Source organism: Dromaius novaehollandiae, chromosome 5, assembly GCF_036370855.1.
Source record: "Dromaius novaehollandiae isolate bDroNov1 chromosome 5, bDroNov1.hap1, whole genome shotgun sequence".
Taxonomy (NCBI): Eukaryota; Metazoa; Chordata; class Aves; order Casuariiformes; family Dromaiidae; genus Dromaius; species Dromaius novaehollandiae.
In genome coordinates this window covers 27,153,786-27,178,927 of record NC_088102.1, presented here as the reverse complement: position 1 = coordinate 27,178,927, position 25,142 = coordinate 27,153,786, and the positions used below count along the sequence as shown (strand labels likewise).

Genomic DNA, 25,142 nt, shown 5'->3' with positions numbered 1-25,142 from the left:
TGTAGCCAAACAACTCCCAGAAACAACGTGTGTTCATAAAATCAGTTGTGAATCTGCACCATATGCACTGGGGAATAACAGTCCATCAGGTTATGCCTGTCTCCGTCAGCCTCCCGGGCTTTTGCTGTACCAACATCAAGCTGCCACTGATGAGTTTGTCAGCATCTAAGGATATCTAAAGGAGGAACAAGGCCTGCTGCCCTGAGTTGTTTCACCTGCACAGCCCCTCTCATTATATTAGCTTCTCATATGTGCAGCACTCACACCTGTGCTAACAAACAACCTCTCATGCAAACATTCAGTAAAATACTCTAATTTTGTCTTTTCTGAGCTATCCCCTGCCAACAGAAACACAGCTGGTACTTTGGGGTATGACTGACACAAGTGCAAGAGGTGCAGAAAAAGTGTAAGTTGACAGAGCAGGAGGTAGCTCTGCCCTCAGCACACAGAAGAGCTTTGGTAACATTGTGATTTTCACTTTCCACAAGATCTTCAGGCATCGAAGGTCTCAGTGCACAATGGCTGAGGACCTCTTGGTGCAGGCCTTCCCACTCCACAACCTAGGAAAAGCTCTAAGCCAATCTTTCCTTCGTGGAAACCCACTATCACTACCTCAGCTGACAGAAAGGCAGTGACAGAGCTGGGAAAAGGTAATGAAAATAACCATGAGCAGCTTCTCAGTCAGAACATCCTCAGGGACCACTATCTACATACCTTACCAGATTTCACAGCTCCAGAGCAGGGCAGAGCTTCTGCCCCACATTTGTGGCACAGGACAGAGTGCTGTCAGCACACAACAAGCACACATGAAATGGCCTGCACAGAGCTCCTGAAGAAGCTGAGAAATAAGAACAGCCTGACTTAGGCGAACGCATGAAAGAGTGGAGAGACCTGACAAATTCTAAACAGTTCATGAAAACAGGGCAGGTCCCCCCACAGTGCAGATACTGGGGACCTGTGTCAATCTCAGTTCTGAGACAGGCTTCTTCTGTGATCTCAGATAAACCACCTAACTTCAGCCCTCAGGCACAAAGTGGGAAAAAAGACCATCCCACACACCCATTCTGTGTTTGCCCATATCCTCGCTTGGCCATCTGGCACTGGAGTGAGCCAAGTTATGTTGAACAAAGGGCATATGATAGGAGAAAAAGGCTGAATTAATGAGAGCTGTATGTGTGCCATTTCTTAAGAAAAACTAGTATGTTTAGCTGCACCTACCACAGAGCACATGTAAAGTTGTCTTAAGTCCATGCTACAGCCAAGTTAGCGATAGGAACTTCTTCCATGAGAACTGGAAAATTCGCAAAGATGCTAGCAGGGATTCAGGACACAATGAACTATAAGAGACAATAAAGGACAAGAGGTTAGAAGATAAGGAGAGAAAGAGCATTCAAAACACCATTTCCATCTCTCCAAGCAAATTCCCCTCTTGTATCTGGGCATGTCAGTGGGCCCATCAGCCCAGACTGCCCCAGGCAGTGTATTTTTTTTTTTTTTTTAAACCAACAGAGGAGGTAATGTAGCTTTGCATTTCTCGCTAAATTGAACTGGTCAACTCTAAGCTTCCAGGTCACTGGGCCTTTTGTCTCTTCCTCCTCACTGGAGCAGAAATCTGACCCCTCACCCCAGTCCATCACTCCCCAAGGCAGTTGGGTCTGGCTCACAACAGCCAGCACTTTGTTCAGTGACTGAACCAACACTTCCTCCCAATGTAAAGTCTAACTCCAAGGTGGCAGAGATCAAGTGTGTTCTCCCCAAAACTGAGGACTTGCTTTTGCCTTTTAATCCAGGCAGAGAGTTCATAGCCTGCAAAGACTGGGAACACAGTGTAAATGAGTGGAGGAAGGACAGCACATGGGGCACAGCCAGGTACAAATGGAGAGAGAGAACATTTTCCCTTCACCAAAAATCTTTGGGGCACCAGCAATGAGGCACAGCAACAAACAAAACCCCACCAGCTACTCCATGGTTATTTTGCAAAATAACCCTACTATTGCCACCACCAATTCAGGTCTAATGACAAAGATGATCCAATGGCCGTTGGCATTTAACTTCCACATTACTTTATGGCCCTGCCTCCTTTAGGGAGGACTGGAAGCAAAACAGCTTCACCTTTGCACTGCCTGAAGGCAGGTGTGTTACAGCAGCTCAGCCTGGAGCACATCTACACAACATAGACAGCTTCCAGTGGCACTCTGGTTTGCCCTGGAGCACTCCCGGGCTCTGAGGCTCAGCCAGCACCAGCCACAGCCACACACTCAGCTCTCCTGTGAGAAGCAGGATGGGTGAGGGGAAGTGCCCTATCAGTCTGCTTTTGTGGTGTTTCTGTGCTGCTGCTCTGGCTTTGCTAAGGGTGACACGCTAGTGGGAGTGCATAGTGCGCCTTAGCACAGCACAGCGACCCGGCAAGCTCGAGGTTTCTCCTGACAGCAACCTACCACCAGGACACAGGCACCAGCCTGTCAGAAACCAAGGCTTTGCCAAGCTGGGGTGCCAGGTGTGAATGGGCTTCTGCAAGGCACAGCCCTCATTTACAACCCATGGCTTGCAAGGCAGAGGACAAGGCTGGTGCACAGCAGCACAGCAAGCGTGGTTTTTTCCGGATGCCACTCCGCTGTCTGGGGTACCACAGGCACCACCAAAGCAAAAGCTGTCCTGCTCTGTGTTCCCAAAAGAGCCCCCCTCCCCACTGCTGCCCAAAAATAGGGGGCCTGGTTAACAGCTAGCACCACCATATGCCTCTGCCCATGTCTTTCCTTCTGCCCCTGCTCAGCCCCTGAGCAAAGGCTGAAGGCATGGGGTGCTCCCCCTCCCTGGCATAGCCATTCAGCTGTCAGCATGCACCAAGCCCTGCAGAGCGCAGCTGGGAGCGAGCTGGGGCAGCCGGCTGCAGCTGCTACTGTCTCCCCTCTTCTCCACCCTTTGATTTCCCTGGCTTCCCCTGTGTCCTAGGCCTTCTGTAACTCCCAGGCTTCATCCTGCTGTAGGACAGGGCAGGGAGGGCAGCAACTGGGCAGCCGGCCCAGAGTAGAGACACCAATCTCTTTTAGGCTTCCTTCCTCGCCACAGTCAGGGCCAACAGGCAGGACAGCCCCTGTGGCTGAGGCCAGGAGGGAACGGGCTCCTGTTGTCCTTGCCTCACCAGCAGCTGGTCACAATCTCCCCCAGTCACAGCAGAGCTGCTGAGTAGAGGGGAAGGATCACCTCCCTTGACCTGCCAGCGACACTCGTTCAGTGCAGCCCAAGATGCTGTTGGCCTTCTTTGATGCAAGGGCACATTGCTGGCTCATGTCCAGCTTGTTGTCCAGCAGGACCCTCAGGTTCTTTTCTGCAAAGCTCCTCTGCAGCTAGTCAGTCTCCAGCCTGTACTAGTGCATGGAGTTATTCCTCCCCGGGGGCAGGACTTTGCACTTACCCTTGGTGAAGTTCATGAGGTTCCTGTTGGTCCATTTCTCCAGCCTGGAGGTGCTCCTACAGTTGTCCTTTGGAGGCCCTTCTGGCACCCCAGCAAGCAGGTGACCTCCAGGATTCAGGGCCAGGCATAGAGGAAGAGTGATCACACAAAGCAGTTTGAGGCACCTCTCTTACCTAAAAGATCTTCCCAGGTTCACCTCAGTGTAGACAGAAACCAGGAGGAAGATGCTCCTCTGCAGGGCATGAAGTTAGGCACCTGCCCTGAAATAGCATGCAGAAGGGCATCCTTTTCCTTCAGTCAGGAAAATAGGCAGGCAGCTGAACTTGCACAGGAAATCTGCCACAAATGCTCATGATAGAGGTGGCACGAGTGCCACCAGAGTTCGGGCCTTCCTAAATAGAAGGGCAAGGAGGAGAATCGGTGCTGGCCAAACCGAGTCAGGGTGCAGTGTACTTTCCTCCATTTTACAGGGAAGGTGAGCCTGTCTCCTACCCCAAGGCTGGGTGTTGGAGTAAGCATGGATGGCACAAGCTTATGGATTTGATCACAGCTAGAGAAGCTGCAGCTTTTACTTCAGGGATGTTGCACCTGCACCATGATCCAAGGTCCCACACAATGCTCAACCAAATCTCCAGTTTCCAGTCCTACTGGGATTCTCTCAGGCCAACAGTAGCACCCAAGTTACAGGGCCATGTTATGTTGGTTCACAGAGGCTAAGCCCAGAGTTCATAGGGGATGCCCCCCTCACTAGTACTGACCGTACAAACAGAACAATAGCAGACTTGGCCCTTGCTGTTCCCCTCCATTTCTTGCTTTCTGTTCAAAGCATCTGAAGCAGCATGTGGAGGTAGGGAACCTCATTTGACAGGAAGACTTTCTTTCTTCAGACTCAATTGCCTCTGAGATTGAGGAGGAATAAGCCCTACAGCCCCTCCATAAACACCCGGACTCCCACACAGCCATTTCCAGGCCCCACCGCCCCAGGAGTCAGTGCAGACACACAAAGGTCCCAGGCCCATGAGGCTGTTTTCACTATCTGTGCTGTTTTACCTCCCAGTGCTTTTCTGGTTCTAATTATCTCTGCAGAGCTGATGACACTTAGACATTTCATCTCCCTGGAGACTCTTTGTGGCACTTTAAGCTTGATTTATGTGATGCAGCATTGGACATCCTAATTACCCATGCTCGCCACTCACTTGTTAACACTCTGGCTGGCTACAGACCTGGACACTCCATCCCCTCGTGCAAGCAGATCCAAAGCAGGCTGAACCTTTGTACCCACTGGAGTTAAACCCTTGCCAATTTTTTCCTCCTACTCCTTTCCCTCTCATTAGTTGCTGGTCATTAATCACAGCAGCTTCTTTCCACAGGGGAACAGCCTCAACAGACCCAAATCTGCCCCTGCAGCTGACAGGCTAAATCCCAGAGGCAGATGCTGAGCAAGGGCAAACCCAGTTAGCAGCTGTCAGATAACACTACCAATAACCCTAACCTGGTCATTAACCCAAGCCGCTCAAAGGGCAAACCTTGGGTCCCTCCCAAACCCAGCAGGATGCTTCTAGGAAGGGAAGCGGCCTCTTCTTCACCCTCCTGTCTCCTGCTCTTACTAGAAAATCGTTCAGAAACACAACAGTTTGGGATCTAAACAGCTCTTATCACTGCCTGTCCCCAGAGGCAAATCCAAATCCAAAGTACAGCTACAACACATGCATATCTGTTTGCAACGCCTCATCGGAGGAATTAGAGAGTGACGATGAGACTGTGCTCAGGACATGTTGACAACTATTTCCGTCTAGCCAAACAAGACAGAGTCCAAGGCCGGTCCAGCTTACTAAATGGCGCTAGAGCTGGGCAAGGTACCAAACATTACAGTAGAACCCCTCTACATGGCCCCTAGACATCTTTGCATTTGCAGGCCTGATGACCTTTCCAAGCTTCTCTTAGCGATCCTGCTATTCCCTTTCATGCTATTTCTTGCTCCTTATCCTCACTGCCTGCACAGGCTACTGAGAAGGGGCCATCTCTCATGACATGTCTGCATTGTATCTAATGCAAAGGGGCCTGAACTGCATCTGCAAGGCAAATCTTACACCATTGCATTGCGCTGGGACACGTCTCACTCATGTTTTCAGGAAAGGGACTGTCCAAGTCAACCACTACTGTAACATGGAGAGGAACCATGCCTATACTGAACACTATAACCTGGACACCCCTCATGTTCCTTCTTGGAGACCTGGGCAGCACTCACATCCAGTTAGGCCTGCAGAGGAGGAGGTTTGAACAAGGGCAGCTGGACAGGAGCCCTGCACGCTAGCCAGGCCTTTACATACCAGCCACAGAATTTGCATCTGAAACCGCTAACAAATGAGGTGAAGGAAAAGTCTGGAGATTAGAGCAAGTCTTGTTGTGGTTTGAGTTCTGACTCCAGAGCAGCTGGTGCAGCCTGGCAGGCAATACACAACTCGGCTGTCCCAAACACCCTTGCTGAGCTGAAACTTCCTCCATAGTGGGGCCAAGCATGCATCATCCCACCTTGAACCACTATGGTCTAGAAAAATTATAGGTAAGAAAAGCACTCCCTCTGCCTACCTTTCTGAAGCCAAATTTATGCATCCAGCATGTGACAGGGGTCAAGGCAGCATCTGCCCTAACTGGCTCACAATATTTCAGAGCAACTGAACAAACCTCCCCCAAATTTGTACACTCCAAGACCCCATCAACATATCATCTACAGCATAAGCATTTCTCAGCTATCACCCTGTGAGTCCCCCTGAAAATGCGGATGACCCTTCCTACTTTGCTCACAGAGCTGGGGCAGGCTCTCTTCCAGCTGGATGCCATCCAGAGCCTCAGCTGAGATCTGGGAAAGGAAGCATGTGGTGCTCAAAGGGGTGGGAGAAGGGCCATGAAAGCCAAGGCTCAGGCACTGCAAGAATCCATTACCTATGCGTGTCAGTGCAAGAGGTACTACTGGGTCAGATCTTTCTATTGCTATAGTTTCAGAGATTTCCTTCTTTCCATCTGCCTTCCCACCATCTGCTGAGGCAACTGCAGGGAAGAGGCAGTTTGCAAGGGTCACTCTTGGGCCAAAGCAGATGGAAAGAACCTGCTGCAAATGTTTTGCTAGAGATGGGCCAGACAGCTGTGACATGCCCCCCAGCTCTCCAGCCCTGCTGACAACTCGCTGTATCGTACAGCGTGCAGCAAGTACCAGGAGCCTTACAGTCTGGTTCACAACTGCACACACTGTCCTGGAGGCTTGCTTGGAGTGACTAAGAGTCTGCAGCTGGACAAAGGAGTGAATTAACAAGCTGTTTAAGTCCTTCATCTAAGGCCTAAACAAACAGTTGCTGCCTGGAATTGGTCTCTCCCCCTCCTGGGGTACCATCCTGGCCCAAGATGTTTTTTTCACAGCATTTTCCAAGGTGGAGAACCAGCAACACCTTTGTTTACTACACAGAACTCAAGGGCCTTCTCCCCACTCTGTGCCTTTGAACCAATTCCAGACTTCTCAACCCTGTAGGCCTCCAACCTGGCCTGCTGGGGACCTAATTAACTTCCTTGTTCATTTACGGTCTTTTGTGACTAAAGCAAGTAATTGGTGCGTGGAGGGAGCAGATCTGTCTGTTCCTCAAGCGTGCTCACATGGACTTGAACCTCTCAGGTCTGCTGGGGAAGCCCTCTCCCACTCGCAAAGGGTGCACGCACTGTCCCCCTCCCCAACAACCACTTCAGAATCAGCTACAAAGAGCACATTGTCTTCCTCTTTTCAGCAAGCTCTCTAAGCAACTTTGCAGCCATCAGAAAAACACCAGTCTTCTCAGGGCATGACACCCCTGAATTCAAGCAAGATGATCTGTCTGGAGCAGGGATTGCATCATAATGCTGTCTCCCTTGCTAGCACTGGGAAAACCCTTAGAGTTTTTCCTTGTTAAACCTTTCTGCTGGGCTCATGCACACACATACACATGCTCAGAAGCCTCCAGCTCAGCAGGCAAGCTGGTAGATGCATGCGCTGACACCAGGCATAGTGCTGATGCTGCCGTACTAGTTTCTCCCCCACTGATAACCACACACCAAATTTGTGGAGCTCAGGTTTCCCACAGCTCAATGGATTACAAGGAACAGGTCCTCAATGCTCTTTTACTCCCATGTTTCCTCTTGCCCTGGCACCAACAGGACAGAGAAGAGCAGAGAGCGGCAGGGCCCTTTCACAGGGGGATGGCTGGGCAGGATTACCTCAAGGCTCCTGGAGCAAACACAGGCAGTTCCTCAACCTTTGGAAATCTCCCTCGCCTTTGCTCCTTGGCCTTCCCAGGCTGGGGGAAGGGATCCCAATGAACATGTTTGTGCTGTTCTTCTTAATAGGGTGTTGTGTAACACGGAGGGAAGTGACTGCACCGGGGACCCCAGCTGAGAACAGAGACTTTAATCCTGCTGCCCAGAGAAAACTTGGAAAAAATACCTACATCTGTTCTGTTGCATTAGGCTCATGGCTCAGAGGCTGACAGCTGACCCTGGCTGTTCATGATGCCAAGGTACAGCCCCTGCCAAACAGTGCCAGGGTAAATTACCATGACTGATTGGAGAAACAAAAGGCAGCCAGGGAAAACTGGGGAAGGAGCCCTCCCGAGGAAGCAGGTTCCTAGAGAAGAGAGAAAGGCAAAGTGCATCAGGGCACTTTGTCTTCACTGCCACATTGGCAAACAGAGCAGAGAAGGAACAAGGCTAGAAGAGAACAGGAGCAGGGTCAGTCTAGAGCCAAAAGCTGGGCAGGAGCTCCTGATGAACTGTGTGTCTGCCCACACCCTGTGGGTGATGAGATGCAGAGAGAGGGCCAAAGGTGAGGAGCCAGAGAAGAAATCACAGCTGCATCCACCTCTCTATGGGGCTCACCATGGGGGATGGGTTTCAAGAGAGAACCCTCAGCTCACTGAACCTGTGCTAGGCTGAGGCTATGGTGGGGAAAAAAATGCTTTTGTATCTACAAACAAGGTCTGCAGCTCAGAGAGGGCATGGAGCAGATGTTGGCCTCTTAGAGCAACACATGCTCACCCTGCCCTAAGTCTTCCAGCTCTAAGACTTGTAATAGCATAGGTGTGAGGTTCACTGACCTGACACTGCAACATAGCTCCCTCCAGGCTCAGACTTGATGATTGCTTCACATCCATCCAACAGCTCAGAGAGGGATATAAAGGAAATCACCTTATCCAGGGAATAGCACTCACCAAAATTTGGCTAAGACAGCAGAGTTAAAATATAGATGCTCTGGAAACATGCCAATGCAGTACTCACCATATTTAAGCAGGCTCTAAATTAATACACCCATCCAGAAGACAGCACCCACTTGCAACACAGTTGGTGTTGTACTGGGACCACAGGGCAAAAGGGAGAGCCCCTTTCTCTATGCAACCCCTTCTCTCAACCACACCAGGACACAGAGGGTGGTCCTCCCCTAGAGGAGAGAGGATTTCTGCAAAGTCGTTAACACCCTATTCTGTGAAGGATCTGTCTGTTCCTTATCCAAGTATTAAATTAGCTCAATCCTAATTAGCATGAGATCTGTGACAGGATTAGAGCAGATTCTGCCTTCCTCTTCCTGCCTAGGGCCACCGGCTGCCAAACACCCCTCCAGGTTAGCATCCTGCACCAGGCGGTGGCTAGCTTCAAGGGAGGTGAAGGGAAGCAGAGAGAAAGTTTTGTTCTAAACCCTGTCAATCTGAGGCAGGCTTTGGCCCTGAAGCAGGAAGGTTTGTTTGCTTTAAATTCTATTTAACCATGGATGTTTTCATTATCCACCTACATGTCACACTCTTTTATCCTCCTAAGCTCTTGCTAGAGTCCTCAGCCCATCTGTGGAACAGAGCTTTGATTAGTCTTGTTGCTTTTCAAGCCCTGTTGGCTGTTGCTTGACCTTGTTTGACAAGACAAAGGGATCAGGAGGAGCTGTGCATTTGCTCTGCACCCTTTATCTTTCCATAAGCCTCTACTTCAGTGCCCCAGCCTTTTATCAGAATCATTCCAGGCCTCTATCCATCTCCACAGGCTACCTCAGAAGCAACTCCCCTCTTCCCGCAATCGTAAAGCCCCACTGTTGAACCAAGCACTTGGGGATCAGAGATGAGTTTTCAGCCAAAAAACAGCCAACCAGACAATTTCTGAACCATAAGTGTTTCTGCACTAGAATTTGTAGGTGCCTCCCGGGTCCAACATCACCAGTTCCACAACCCTTTGCCACCTTCCACCCTCTGGCATTGCTGTTTAACCTGGTCTTTCCCTCTGCACTTTACACTGTCTGAGAGCAGATCTGTCAAGGTCAGCATCTCAGGCCTACAGCTGGCACAGCAGCACCAAGTGAATTACACCTCACTAATGTGTTTGATATGCAGCTCCACTGAAACTCTGCCACTTCTCACTTAAATCACAGCTGGGCCCTGCTCAGGAGGAGGAACTGGAGGGGCTGAGACAGAGCAGGGCCAGCTTCTAGAAAGACATTCCCAGAGGGCCTTCCAAAGCCAAAGGGCACTGAGGCTGCTAAATACAAAATGCGAGATAAACTGGGTCAAGTCAGCTCCATTCAAAAACCACTCAAAGGCAGAAATGATCCAAGGCAGGCATGGTCTGTGAGGGGGAACCAATTCAGAACAGTTGCCCCCTCTGAGGGTGGTAACAGGGTGCTAAATTCCCTCCTGACCTGAAGCTGCACTGCTCGGATCATCTCCTTCTCCAGCTCCTCCAGGCTCATGCCAGCTTCCACTCCCCCAGGCTCTCTGGAAAGACAAGTGGTGCCTGCAGTTAAGAGAAAAGCTCATTTAGTCAGAAGGAGCCCTAAAGAGAGAATATTAGCTCTATGTATGAGCTCAATTATGCTTTCCTAGTCCCTGCATTAAAACTCCCTCTTCGCCTTCAAACTGATGAATAATCTGTGTCTCAAAGCCCAAGAGAATACTTCTAATCTGGTTAGTGTTACTGCTGTTTGTTCATATTAAACACATCATGCTTACTTAACTATTTGTCCTAAGTCTCCTGAGAGAGAGTTCTGTGGGTTAATCATACATATGTAAATCCAGTTTCCTTTCATGCATTTTAAATGTGTTGTCTGTTGGAAAACAAAAGGGGAAGGGGGAGAGGTGCAACAAGGACCTGTGCTGAACCAGGGGATGCTTCTTAGATGCTCACTTCCATACACTTCAATTTGGGGCTTAGAAGCTCAGCAGGAAAATCTGCCAGCCAATCCATCTGCTAGATTAAGAATTCTGCTGAGGAAAAATACCAAACAGTAACCCAACCTTCAGGGTTTCAGGAGAGCTGACGTTTGCCACCCTTACATCTGAGTAGCTCAAATTGAATGTCGGTCCCCCTCTGGTGGCCAACTGGCTGCAGTTAGCTTCTGTCAGCAGAGTAGGGCTGCCACATTGCTATCTGCCCCCACACTGTATCACCTTGAGCATCCCTGTGACTGGGGGCACCTTGAGCGTCCCTGTGGCCAGCACACGGTTCTGTGCAGAGGGTTGTTGGACAGTCTCACTTCAGAGCACAGAGCTAAGTCAGGGAGTGCAACAGAACTGGGCACCAAGGCAGATGTCAGGAAAGGCTTCTAAAACAAGATTCATTACCAGAACAGCCAGCATGTGCCAGTCACTTAACTTTCCAGCCTTAGGGTTATCTACTGCTAGGTCCTCTATTATTAATAGCATTAACAGTGTAGCAGTAGGAGCCCCTATCTTGAAACAGGAGTCCTTTGTGCAAGGAGCTATACAACCTCCAAACAAAGAGACACTGTCACCTCTTTAGGATGGGGAATGAGCCACAGACAAAGGACAAAAGATGAACAGAAAGAGGGGGAGTAGAAGGAAACAAAATGACACTGGTCAGCATAAGAGAGCGGTCCAGTGAGTTGCTGTCAACAGGTGAGGAAACACAGTACAAAAACGACAGCTCAACATCTTATTTGAAGACACCAAGACGACATTTTTGTACTATTACTTTTAACTTCAACAGTTACTACAGTTGCTACCAGTGCATTACACGTTGTTCCCAAATATTGGGAGGACCTAGGAGAGGGAAGGCTGTGCACTGTTGCTGACTGCTCTAATTGCATAGACAAGGAAGAAGAGCCTGCTGGTTTTCTGAGTAGGAGTCTGAGTTTGTTGCACTCCAGCAATAAAGGCCTCCACAAATCTAAGCTAGCTCTAAACGGCAAACTGCTTCTCCAGACAAATCTGAAACCCCCAGAGCTGGTTTCATCATCCTCCAAAAGGACTGTAGAGAATTGTATTTCCGCGTTTCTCCATCAGTGCAGTAAGTGGCACTATCTCATATTGAGGCAACCTCACACTTCAGCTACAGAAGCACAAGAAAGCCCTAAGCAACTGTTCATTCTGGTAAGAGATGAGATTTTTAAGATTACTCAGAAAATTGCATCAGTTTACAGACCTTCAGCATCATATTAGCATAAATCTCTGAAATTAAGGGATGGGTATGGGCCAACACTGTTCTCACAGCTTATCAGAAAATTGCCTCAAGAGGGAGAGAAGAATTTGGTTTTGGCCACTGCAGAGTCACTCCCCACAAAACCCACCCAATCTTACTCCGGCCTTCACGTGCCTGGAGCAGCATTAGGCCAATCCTAGTTTCCCTATCCCTCATCTGGTGGAAGAGCTGCACTTCCTTCATCTGTATTCATTGCAGCTTTATATCAAGAGCAGCTTGGCTCTCAGCCTCACTCCCCACTTCCAACTCAGTGTGCAATTGCCCACGCCCCAACTTACTTTGTAGCACTCCATCTCTGCAGAAGAGTAGCTGGAAAAGACTAACTAGAAATTTTGGGTGAGCTTCAGCTACAGCTGTTTTGTTTTATTGCAAAAAAAGTTATAGTAAGTTAAAATCTAAAAATGAACAAGTCCATGCAGTAACACCTCCCTCCTACAATCAAGTTTCATGCTCTTGAGAGCATGAGATTAGGGTTTCTCACGCATTCAATAAAAAGACCAAACAAGGAGAGTTTAACAGCAAGATTCTAAAATCTCAGATTCTGTACTACAAGGCCAATGCCAAAACAGGCTGAGGTTCTGGTGGACTTTGCTGTTTCCCATAAGTGGTTTTCTTTTATAGTTCCCATAATCACACGTTCAAGCTTTTTTTGCTCTCATGTGCCAGGTCACTCAGACACAAGATGGTAACAGAACAGCAAAATCATACAAAACCTAGGAAGTCCACTGTGGGAACAAGGAGTCACTGTGTAGTTCAACTGACCAACTCGGCCACAACGTTATGGAAGTGAGAAGAAATCTTATCCAAATAAAGCATCATTTCCCCAAATGCTTCACTCCAGATTTCTGGAGACACTCTCTCAGTAGTTCTAGGATCCAGGCAAACAGAAAGCTTAGCAGAGAAACTGACTGTGCCAAAATCCAGTTCTCCAAAGCAGTACAACTACCTTGAAATGTCTCAGGTCAAATGCCTGTGTGTGCAGTCACAGATCCTAAGACATCAGGCAAGTACTTGCTATTGCTGAAGATACAAGTTGGGGCATGTAGGATTCCAGTATGAAAAGCATAGGGTCAAGAGAGCAGTCATGCCTAAGTCCATGCAAACACAGGTACCAGGGTAAGCAGAAGCTGTGGAGCCAGCAACAGGTGACTGGCACTGTTCTGTCTCCAAGACATCCAGGGAAGTGGTGACCAGAACAGACAACGGGGGCAGCCAGATGATATCAGACATCCTGCAAAGAGGGGCAAAAGCTTTAGAACCTACTTCATGCTAAAGTAATCCACCAGGCTGAGCTCTCTTTCACACCCAAACAGATAGTGTTTCTGAAAACTCTGGCCTCAGCTATATGAATAATGCTGGTCATGGCATGTTAAAACACATCCATATGGTTTGCTGATTTGTACCTTAGGAGGAGTGTAGTAATTCCTCTGTATCATTCTGCTCATGCCAGGTTTGCAGACAAGTCACCCAGCTTTTAATGCCCTGATCCCAGCTCTAGCAGCTCTAGACTCTCAGTCTCTGAGATTTCCAGGTGACCTGGAAACTTGAGTCTGTGGACCCGTTGCAGCATTCACCACTGCTCTACTTGACCTTTGTCTTCACTGAATCAGGTATAAAGAGGCTTTGTTCCCACAAGCAACTTCCAAATATTATGGCCCAGCACAACGCCACAGAGGCAATCCCTGGGACTCGCATACACTGTTCACTCTCTTCTCTAGCCAGCATTCACAGCTTGAAAGCGAGAATCAAGGCTAGATGCTGATTTCATAATACGTAAGAACATCTGCCTCATTGTATGGTGAAACTCATGCAAAGAGCCAATGCTACAGTGACTGAAGAGGGGCCGAATCTTCACACAGCCCAGGAAACAAAACATGTTTTCACAGCTTTCCAGGCAGTAATGCTAATGGACACAAAATCACGTTTCAGAATCTTTTCAAGTTTAGAAGTTATGATTTTAATCCTTAAGCCACAAAGAAAAAAAGTCCAGGGAAAACCAGTGATAAATGCAGAGCTTTCATCAGAGCTGGGAAAAGGTCAGAGAATCACAGCAATTTGATTTTGTCCTGATGGCAACCAGCTGTCAACTTATAACTACTTACTGGTTGTTTCAACAGAAACTTGCAGGTACATTGTTTCCAGCCTGCAATCTGAAAGCATCTTGTACAACTTCACAGACACAAAGGATTCAAAATTTCCATCTCCTGGCTTCATCTAACCCTCTTGACAGTACGGTTAAGCACAAGAAGTACGAATATCTGCAGCTTAAAGTAAGAGACAGGTATTACACAATGAGATTAAAAAGTTATTGCACCAACTGCATTATTCATTTAGAAAACAGATTTGTTAAAATACTTTCTGCCCATTTTCTAGCCTACTGCACAAAAGCCTCTCCATAGGCTGCAAGCCCCAGAGCAGAACCCTCTCTCTTCCCAGGAGCTCACAGGTGCTGAGTTCACTCAGGTGTCCTGAGAGGCCACAGGTGGAGGATGGCTCCTGCCCCTTGCAGCAGGCCAGCTCAGCAAGACACCCGAAGACCTGAAGAGGCCCTTTGCCCACCCATGGCACTAACCAGCTGGTTCCAGCTTCCCTCTGTACTTCCCCCAAAGAATTCTGAGCCAAGAAGGCAGCATTTTTTAAATATTTTATTTATTATACAAACTATTTACAAAATCAGCTACTACAACCACAGGCTTCCAAATTTCAGCTGAACTCTGACAGGAATTCACCAGAGGGAACTCAGATCTGACCTGTATCATCCACAGCTCCTGGTTTCTAAAAGCATGCAACATGGCCTGCAGAAGCGGGCTGAAGCCAGGCCACATGCACCTCAAAGCAGCTTCAGGAAACATGGAACTTGTCTGAGATGGTAACAGGATCCTAAAGGTTTCTACAGAAGTGCCTCTATTAAGTGGGAATAAAGGATCAAAAAATAGAAATAAAAAAGGTAACAAGCCTCTGCTAGAGTAAACACAGTACAGGTGACGACAGCGCATCCCTGCTGCCACCGTAAGGGCAGCATAAGAGCGAACATGCTGGAGAAGGATATAGAGCTAAACAGAAATTTAGAAATGTTGTGATGGAGCCCAGGAGCCCATGGGACCAGCTACAGGCCTGTGGAAACAACATAGAGCGAACATGCTGGAGAAGGATATAGAGCTAAACAGAAATTTAGAAATGTTGTGATGGAGCCCAGGAGCCCATGGGACCAGCTACAGGCCTGTGGAAACAACACAGATGGGCTTCTTTGATTAAGAGCATCCATCACAATTCTGACTGTGCTTGTATTATGAAGAAAATCCTTGGCATCTACATAGCTGCTGAGAAGTGAGGGGTGCTGGCTGCAACACATTGTAAAGCATTTAGGAGCTCTTTCAAGCAGAGGAAGTCTGCCCACTGCCCACCAACTTTGTCCTCAGAGTAATAACAGTCCAGCTCAAAAGAAGACGGGAGAAGGTTCCTGAGGAAGATGTCATTGGCTGAGTCTGCCCATAGCCACAAGGCTGGAAACATCCTTGCCAGGTAAAACTGCAGGACAAAGCTGCAACATGGGAACAGCACCAAGCTATGCCTCCCAATGAAAAGGGGTTAGGCCAAGCATCACTGCCTCCTCTTGGTCCCTGGAGGAAGCAGTGAAGTGGTGGCACAGAGAACGCAGGAGCTGTAACTGTACTGGCCACAGAAGCCATCCATAGTGTAAATAAAATGGTACCATACTCTTCACCCAAAGGAGGCTGGGACTTTACAGAAGGGAGCCTGCACTAAAAAAGGGAGCACAGCCACTACTGAAGTGATCTGTCAGAGTGCAACTGTGGCAACTCTCAAGCTGGCAGTCTCCCAGCACCTCAATGCCAGTGAGGGAATGAATTCACAAGACTAAGAAATCCCCCTGAGTAGTCTCAATGCTCAGCTGGCTGCTTTATGGCACCATAATGGGTTATTATTTCTGTACAGAAGTGACACATATAGCCTAAGAATAGCTAAGATGCTACCTTAATAAAGAGATTTTCTAGATGTAGAATGTTTCCCCAAATTCCTAGTCAATTCAGCTATATTGGAGAAGCACACACAGTTGTCTTAAATCTATACTGTGCAGCAGTCTGCCTAGAGCAGCTCAAGGACAGCAAAAAAAAGGGGCTGAAGAGGATGCTGTGACTTTTTATCTGACATTATGTTCTAAAATTAGCTCAGAGATGCCAGTTTGAGACCCCATTCTGGAAAAAATCCTGTAACTCTAATCCAGTGAAAGTTTACATTACTTATATGGCAGTAGCAATACAGGTTTCTCATGCTTGCCATTTGCCAGCAGACCTTTGGCTCCTGACCTGAACTAAGGGACTGTTGAAAACCTAAAGATCTCCTTGAATTTTGCTTCACTGAAGAACCCATCAAGATTCCCAGACTCCCCTTCCCTTTATTTCCTTGGGAAGGACTGAACAGACTGCCAGCAATAACACACCCCAATCATAAGCTTACTTCTCATGCTGGTTTGTCCACCCTACTCCCCACAAGCCAGACAATGGTGTGATATACTACCCATGCAGGATTCACTGTGGTGAAGTGCTAGTTAGCATTTTGTGCTGGAAAGCCAGCAGCACTGAATGGAACAGCAAGAAAGGAGAGTTTAAGAAAGGAAAGGTAGGAAGATTGGGAGGAGGGGAAACCAGCTGCTCTCCAGGCAGCAACATCCCCCTGGAAACCCTGCCTGAAACACAGTAGAGAAAGAGATGCCCCAGGCTACCGTATGACAGAGGTAGAAGCCAAGACCCTGTGGGATACCAGGGCAGAGGTACCATGTTCTACCCAGTATCATTACCCCAGCTGCACTTCTGTACAAAGACAAGCCCAGTGCACATTGTAGCTGCTTACAGACCTACCACTGTTACTACATACATATATACCCTGAAGGTGAATGTGGGATAGGCATAGGTGCTCAGCATTGAGGGATCACAGTAATGCCCATCCCCTCTCTCCTGAGGAAGGGAAAGGAAGGCAAGGGCATGGGACAGCTTCCTATGCAACATCATAAATCGCTGTCAGAAACATTCAGTGGAAGAGAAACTCCTCTTCCAGTTCATTTGCAGAGGCTCATTACCAGCCGCTGCTGGAGAAGGACGCTTCTGCTGCTGGACCCTGGTGGAGGTAGTACAGAATCACTGCCAGGGCCAGCACTTGTGCTCTCATGAGATTGTTCTCCCCTTTGGGTTACTTTCTCAAGTATATACTGACCATTTTTGATCTCTGGCAGAGATGACAGACAGCAGCATCCACAGCAAGATGGAGGAGAACCAGAAACCCTCTGTGCCAGGTGCTGAAAGGAGGGACAACCCTGTACCCTTCATGAGCCATTGAGTTAGATGAGCTATGGGGGAGCGTCACAGGGGGACTTGAGCCAAAGCATGGAAAGTTACTAAGGCTTCCCGCAAGCCAGGTTTCCAGCAGAGCTCCAAGCTAGTCTTCCCCCTTCCTCCCAGACAGCTAGAGTAAAGGCAGCTCAGCAGATCTGCACCTCACTGCAACTTCTGCTCATGGGCTTCATCTTCTCATGAAAGGAAGAGTGTTTGAGGTGCAGGGAAATCCAGTGCAATACCTTCCTGATGGATGCACCAGAGTGCTTTTGCTGTTCCACACTGAACCGAAAGGGGAATGAGGGAAAGGGAAAAGATGAGCTCTTGGTGACATACTGTGGATAGGGAAAGGCCACGTGACATCTTCTGAATAACAGATTCCTTTACGTGGAGTCTGTGCTCTGCCTCCATTGTCCACATGAAGGGAAGGAGAACAAGCAGTGGACTGAACCTGGGCCTTGCCATGAAGAGCCAGGAGGCTGGCTAGGCTCCTGGAAAGGGGAAAAAAAAATCACAGCATGCCAAAGCCCTCACAACCCTCGCTGATGGCTAGTTGCAGCATCTTATGCACTTCTTCATAGGAGTCGTAAGTTGGGAGGCACAACTGGTTAAAGCTGGAAGACAGAAAAGAAAAATTCCATACAGACTAGATCTGAGAGACCATCGCCATCAGTTGCTTGCAAATAGGCTGACAAGAGGGCCACACACATTACATTTTATACACTGCTTGTCCACCACAAATAGCTACTGGTGGCTTCCCAAAGCAAAACGCAGAAAGTTCCTCCACCCTGGGGTACTTACCAAGTATGGGCTGTCGGCAACGTACTGTGGGTTGGAGCCGCAATGATCTGGAAAGATGGACAGAGTGCAGCAAACCCTCCTGGGGGCAGCTGGGAGGAACCAGTTGTGAACTGCAGGAGCCTGGCCAGCTCTTCCTGTGTGAAACTGGAGACCACAGTCCAAAACCACCTCATGACCTGTTAGGAAACAAGAAAGGCAAAGCCAGGTCAGGCAAACAAATCATGCAAGTATAAGAACAGGTCACAAGAAGACCACTTGTAAGCAAGTGTTCTACTACCAGTCATAATCATCTGTTTTATCAGAGTGAAAACCAGAGGCAAGGATCACACAGGCAAGGATCACCAGTTAAGTGTTGTCTCATGTCACTACCTACCACTAGCACTTTCCTTTAAAGAAGCACTTCTGCTCTCCCCATAGTGTTTTTTTTTTTTTTTTTTAAAGAAGTATCTGTATAGGCAAGCTAGGTAGCTTAACAGTACAGTAGCACATTTGCTTCCTGAAGTAGGATAATCTCTTGGGGGGAAGGGGGCTTTAGGTTTTTGTTTTTTGTTTATTTGTTTTTGAACATCCTCTGATGCTTTTGCAGGAAGGTGGAACAGGAACTTGTTACCCAACTTGTTTCCATCTTAGGTGTTTTGGCAATTTCCATTATTTTTCTAAATGAAGCTGACTGCAGTCCCAGGTGCTCCCCTTCCCATCCCCCACCATTGGGAAAAATAAGGATGGGGACAATTACAGGGTACAAATTTAGGCTACTACATCAGAAGTGTCTACCACAGTACTTAATTCCCAGTAGTCCATCTCAGTCTGGGCTGCAATCATGATCTTAAAGCATATCACCATGAATATCTTCAGTAGCATAATTCTCACCAATTCCTCTTGACTCCCTGCTGAACTCTTCTTAATGAGAGCTTTGTTGGCTTTTCTTAAATAGACCACTGCTGTAGTTGGGCTAACTGATTTCAGCAAGCAGGAGGAAGAAACCCTTTCACTTACCTTCTCACGGAAATGCCAAGATCCTCCTACCACTACAGCATGTGTCTTGAAGTCACAGACACTGATGTCCCCAGTACCACACATAAGCAACTGAAAGGCAAGGGACTGCAGTAAGAAGGTCAGGACCCCAGGAAACTCAAAGACAGCTACTGTTCAAATTACAAATGCTTAAAGTGCTTAGAGAAGAAACATTCTGGCTTATTCCAGATCCAAAAAGCTCTTTTTTTTCCTCAGAGAGGAGAGTAAGTGTTGGTAGGGATGCTTAGGAAGGCAGCAATTACCTCTAGCTCATTCTCATCAAAAATAGCCAAGAGGTTCTCAGGAACTAGCTCATTAAGACCTGGAAGAGAAGAGGAGAGGAGAGGAGAGGAGAGCAAGTGAGTGCTAGCCTCCAGAACACAAAGGCAAAAGGAGTGGGGAGCACACAGCATATTACCTTTCAGGAAGTGATCCACCTCCTCTCTAACCTGGTTGGCCAGCCTGTACTGCGCAAGCAAATTCAAATACAAGATTTTGTTTTCATTGGTTACTGGCACCTGAGCCCCTCCTGTCACAAGTTCAACCACCTGAAAACAGATTACTTGACATGAATATGAGCAGCAGCATCCCCCAAACAAATTCCCAACTGGAATGGACCCTCCTTGCTACTGTCCAGAATAATCTCACTCTTCTGGGTCACATGGCACAGTTCCCAGCCTCCCCTGCTACAGGTGGAAGCGGTTAAACTGTCCCACTTTCAGGAATGTCTCCCTCACCTTCTCCAGCTGTCCTGTTCTGCTGTACCTCTCTTCAGCAAAGACCAGATCCATCTCACTCACATCATTGTTCAATATGAAACAAACCTTGGATTTATAGAATTCTGGGTCGTCCGTTTCAAAATACTGAGGGAAGAGGGGAAAAAAAAAGGCAGGGGAGTATGGGGCAGAAAGACAGAGAGAAGAAAGAAAGAATTAACATACATGGGTAATGAGAATTCTGGATTCTTCTACTATACCAGCATTCAGCCTCTCCCCACAACCCAATACAGGCTTCATACAAGGCGAGGAAGCTTCACCTTGTAATGCATACGAAGTCCTATGATCTGAGCCAGGAAGGATCGGGTGAAACGAGCTCGCACCAGTTGTTTGTAAGCACCGCCCAGAGACGATTCATAAAGACACTTCCCCACCAGGCGGCCTGCAAACTCATACACTTTAAGTCGTAAGTGTGGGGGGCGCCCTGGATTTGGATGAACCTGCAAAGAGGAAGGGAATTAAAATATCTGAATACCAGACAAGACTAGCACAAGTAGTAGGAATAGCATCAGTTCAAGTTGCTGCATCTCTCGGGCTGCACAAGGAGCTTTGGAGTAGTGTTTTCAGAGCCAAACAATAGAAAAGAAATGCCTGAGCCTGCCTAGGAAGAACATAAAATGCTTCACCTGCACAGGCCAGAAGCTGTGAGAGCAGAAATGGATTCTGAAAGATTCAGACCCAACAAAGCCTCTGATGCCATCTTCTCTTCTCAGAAATCCAGCCTTCCTGGCTAACTAGCTGTCCTGTTCAGGCAGCCAATTCTCTGAGGCTTCAACAAGGTAAGATGATCCAGCAAAGCTTTGAGAAAGGCAAATGAAGTGACTGGGCAGGCCTGCTAAAGCAGGGGCAAGGTTGCAGACTTCTTAATGAATTTACCAGTTAGCCAGCAGCATGCCAACACGCCCAGTTTTGCCCATCCAGCGTAGGAAACCACAGACTCACCAGGGCCTGGTTGTTATCACTAAAACGGGTAAAGAGTTGATTGGTGGTATCAAATAACGCCTTACAGATGAGCTCAAACCACTCTCTGCGTGGACCTCCCCAGTCCAGAGCTACAAGATAAAACAAGTTTGGTCATCCATGGGCCACAACTAGTGCTCAGTATTCTCCAGTCTTTGCCTAGATCAGCAATATTCAAATACTAAAAAAAAACAAACCAAAACAAAAAAAAAACACAACACAAACACTGCAGCTAGTCTCTTTTGCCAGGACTGGGCATCCTTCTGCCAAGCCACTTGCACTTTAAGGTAATATCATCCTGGCAAAGTTCAGCTGTAGTTCAGACCCAACAACAACCAGACATGAGCATCTCCAATCTTGGCCAGAGATACCAGAAAAACAAACTCTTAGGCAAAGAACTATTGTCTGCAGCTCAATTCCAAAAATTCTTCCTACTGTTAAGATATCTGTAAACAGGCAGAAACATTTGCCTAATTCATTTTCCTGTAACTACCCTTGTATCACATTCTTGCCACTAACAGGATTTTTTATTCTCTCTCACATGACCTATGGTTTCATGTTCAGATTCCCAAAACAAGGCTGAGTTAGCTCATACAATAAGCGTAACTACACAAACCTCCCTCTTTATGACATTCACTCTCTCTTTAGCAAGTAGCACCCTGTATCAACCTAACCACCATTTACAGGCGGTATGGGGGAGAACCAGTTGCACGCAAATGAAGAATGGCTTTGTAGCAAAAAAACAGTAGACAGGGACTCAAGAACTCTAGGTTCTGCTTCCAAGTCTAGTACTGGTTTGATCTAGTCTCTCACTGGGCCTCAGGTCCCTATGTAAAGTGGAGACAGAATAACACCAGCAGGATAATTTATTAATATCTGTGAGAAAGTGACAGGGCTGTAAGCCACAGTGGACCGATGTACTACAAGAAATCAGAATTTCAGACTAAAACAACTCCACCATCACTTTTTTCACTCCCTCCTCAAGCATATTCACAGGAACATGTTAACTCACCTTCTTCATCCTGAAAAATCACTTCAAAGTTTTTGCTCCAGTCAGAAACAGAAAAATTCCGTGTTGCTTTAAGAGACTGCAAAAAAACAAAGGAAAGTAGCAGCAGCTGTTACTGCTTGGCACCCAGTAACCAGTATGAAATCCTGCACATGTGGATAGGCAATTTAAGCAACACAAAACACAAGAAATACAGTCTAGTAGTTTAAAGAACAAAACTGAATTAGGAAATCCTAGGATCTAACTTTTACTTATCTAAAGCCATAGAAGCAAATTCCTCATTTTCTATTAAAAGAAGTAGAAAAAACATGATTCACATAAAAACAGTTTATCTTAAAACGAGTATGCTGTTCAACAACAGTCCTAGCACAACCCAGATGTATGCCTCTCAAAGCTGCAGTGCAATATTGTTTAAAGTATTAAAATGCTTGTGGGTAGGAGCAATTTCTATAAAGCACTCTCTGCCCATGAGTCAGATTTAAAAAAGGAAGCTTTTAGAGAGCATTAGAAAATAGCTTGAAGAATTCACCAAGTTCACACTTAAAGGAAGTCATGATGCAAAAAAAAAAAAAAAAACAAAAACAAAAAACAAAACAAAACAAAAAAACCCACAAACTATAACTACTTCTATCCTGATTCTGGATTCCAGTTAAAGAAAAAGCTACACAGCAGTCCTGAAGAAAACAGTTAGCTCTGACTAGCTGATCTTCAAATAAATTGGAATATCATGCTAGTCACTCCTTTGGGCTAAACACACTGGTCACATTCATTGCACCTATCAACCTTGTAAACTAATGCTTACATTTATTATTTTAGCACTTAATTTATTTCATCTTACCAGGCTGTAACACCAGTGCTAATGACAGTGCACCAATTTCCAAAATAGCAGGGAAAAGAAGTCATGGAAATACTGTTAGAAGTGAAGTCATTTTGTAACAAGCTATTAACTGAAACAAAATCTTGTAAACAGTGTAACTTTGTACATGCAGAAAATACTCCAAAATACAGATTTACTGAGTGTGAATCAAGAAAAATCCTAGCCAGTCCTGCCTCCCCCAGAAATGTTCTTTTCCATCTTTATAACAATTCTAATATGAGACATGTGGAAACAATAAGTCAGGACAACTGCCTGTTCTGTGCATGAAGTATTTAGAATGTCAATTCAGAACTGTATTATATGAATGTCTCTTTCTTAAGTTCAGTTTGGGAAACATGTCAGCTCAGGTGAGCTGCAATGAAGACTCAACTCCAAGGCTCTAGAGAATATTTTATCATTGCACAGATGGGCTTGTAGCAGTGGTTCAGTGCAAGAGTTTCATGCATGCAGCTTGGTACTACCTGACAGGAGAGTTCAACTTAGTGAACAGATCTGTAGCAAAAAATAGTAGATAGGAACTCAAGAACTCTAGGTTCCAATCCCAAATTTAGTCCTGATAGACAGTCTCTCTCTGGGCCTCAGGTCCCCATGTAAAGTAGGGACAGGATAGCACCAGCTGGAGAATTTCCACTTTTATAGGTTATGCAAGCATCTAATGTAGACACCTCCCAGGGCTTCCTTTACTCTCTGAAGTGTTGCTTAAAAAACTTAACAGAGCCAAAGCTTCCTAATTACTTAGAGTTTGACCTGATCTTACTATCTGTAGAAAAGAAACAGAGCATCCCACAAGTAAGGGCAGTTACCAGGCCTGGGCACAAAAGAGCTACCTTATGATTTTTTTCTTCTTCTTCCTGTCTCCAGGCTGACTACCAGTGCCTGCCTTGAAACAAAATGATCAGACATTCTTGGCATGGTTGCCCCAGCACATGTCAGTTTGGATTTCATTAGGCACCGAGCAGGAAATAAAGGATGGAGGAAGCACTGGCCTTAGGTGAAGTGACCTATACACTCACCGACTCCAACAGACAATGACGGCTGACCTTCAGCGTGACCTTCGAATGAGGTCTTTTCATATGCACCTGACGCAGCTCCCGCTGAAAGAAGTTCACTTTGTCCTGGAAGGTCTCTGAGCCTCCTGAGAACAGTGACAGTTTGGGTCAGGCCGGGGCTGCCAACATCCTGAAGGTCTAGAGGGCATTTCTAAGCCTAACAGCACATGTCAGCTTTATAATTCAAGGATGAGTTTGTTACAGCAAGGTTTGGAGACAGAACTCTAAAGGCAGTCTGTGGTTAGTTTCGCAGACATTCAGATATTCATAGGGGTGTGTTCAAAGAGAGCAACAGAAAAGCCAAACTGAAAAGGAACTACTGGCATTGTGAAATACATTCACTGGAAGTGCCCCCAGGAACAAAACGTGAACTGCAAGAATTACAGAGTTCTCAGAAGTCATTCAATGGGGACAGTCTTCATTCATAAGGAAAACTAGCAGACTCAAGTGCTAACTTCCTGACTACTGTACCCACCTCCCAGCCTCTTTACCTATGTTTTTATGCAGAGAGCGAATGAAAGTGGCTGCCAAGATGTTCCTCTCCTTGCAGCTGAGCTCCACAGGGGGCTGGATCCCATCATCCACCACCAGTGTCAGTAGTTTGTGCACAGGGTCAGGACCAAGGTATGAAAACTAGCAGCAAAAAGATGCAAGAAAGGGTAAAACTGTCATGCAGAAGGCACAGCATGTTCAGTAGACAGAGCAACACCACCTGCGCTCTCAGACTTTCTCTGCTCACCCATGCAAATGCAGTTAACAGTAACACCACTTTAAGTATCTGAACTCCAGTTGGTAGGCTGCCTCAGACATCGCTCCCTAGGCTAGGGCCTTCAGTGGGGACAGTCACAGCAAAGTTATGGGGAAATCCATAGAAATGCAAAAGGAATCAAGATTTACGCTTAGGAGTGGGAAAAAAAGTCAGGAAGTAGTGATACAGCTAGTTCCTACTCACATATATTAGCAGAATTTAGGCACTAAGAGGGAATTCCAGAGTCTGAATCTTACACAACAGAATGTCGCTTGGTGGGTATAAACCCTTCTCTCTAAAGGAGGGACTCATTCACAAGGACCACAAGCCAGCAGCATGGAAGATGCAATGGTAGCTACATGTAGACAGACTCACCTTTGTGCCAGGACACACTCTAAAGGTGAAAAGGCGCCAAGGAATTATCTTCAAGTAGAATTCTTTTACTGAGAATTGCTGAGTAACCACAAGGAAAAGAAAATGTTGAAGGTCACATATCTATTAAAGCTTTTCTCTGAAATACTTGAAGTACAGGACAGACAAACCCACTAGAGAGACCTCCCTCCAATCCCAGGGGCAGATTTCTGCTAATTTGGGTTCCTCTGGTATGATACATAAAAAACTTCAAAGCTGGCAGTAGCATAAAGAACCACAG

The 25,142-nt window shown here is 46.9% G+C and overlaps 2 protein-coding genes across 10 annotated transcripts in view; both read right to left on the bottom strand.

Annotated features, from left to right (window-relative positions):
- Positions 1–10,863, bottom strand: part of LTBP2 (latent transforming growth factor beta binding protein 2) — a 107,336-nt gene extending 96,473 nt beyond the window's left edge. The window contains exons 1-2 of one of the 2 annotated variants that reach the window (XM_064512317.1): positions 3,416–10,863; positions 1,219–1,337 (exon numbers count right to left, since the gene is read on the bottom strand). The gene's annotated coding sequence lies outside the window, so the exon portion shown is untranslated. Of the gene's footprint in view, positions 1–1,218; positions 2,707–3,415 lie in introns of those variants that run through there. The other variant, XM_064512318.1, reaches the window with a different exon arrangement.
- A 3,675-nt stretch (positions 10,864–14,538) lies between these two features.
- Positions 14,539–25,142, bottom strand: part of AREL1 (apoptosis resistant E3 ubiquitin protein ligase 1) — a 23,902-nt gene continuing 13,298 nt past the window's right edge. For 7 of the 8 annotated variants that reach the window (XM_026120300.2, XM_026120302.2, XM_064512320.1 and 4 more), the window contains 12 exons: positions 24,866–24,943; positions 24,234–24,375; positions 23,707–23,828; positions 21,820–21,895; positions 20,790–20,899; positions 20,108–20,287; positions 19,809–19,934; positions 19,490–19,619; positions 19,335–19,393; positions 19,054–19,143; positions 18,058–18,233; positions 14,539–17,870 (listed from right to left, as the gene is read on the bottom strand). In XM_026120300.2, coding sequence (XP_025976085.1) covers positions 17,768–17,870; positions 18,058–18,233; positions 19,054–19,143; positions 19,335–19,393; positions 19,490–19,619; positions 19,809–19,934; positions 20,108–20,287; positions 20,790–20,899; positions 21,820–21,895; positions 23,707–23,828; positions 24,234–24,375; positions 24,866–24,943 — 1,392 coding nt within the window. In that variant the 3' untranslated portion in view covers positions 14,539–17,767. The remainder of the gene's footprint in view (positions 17,871–18,057; positions 18,234–19,053; positions 19,144–19,334; positions 19,394–19,489; positions 19,620–19,808; positions 19,935–20,107; positions 20,288–20,789; positions 20,900–21,819; positions 21,896–23,706; positions 23,829–24,233; positions 24,376–24,865; positions 24,944–25,142) is intronic. The other variant, XM_026120303.2, reaches the window with a different exon arrangement.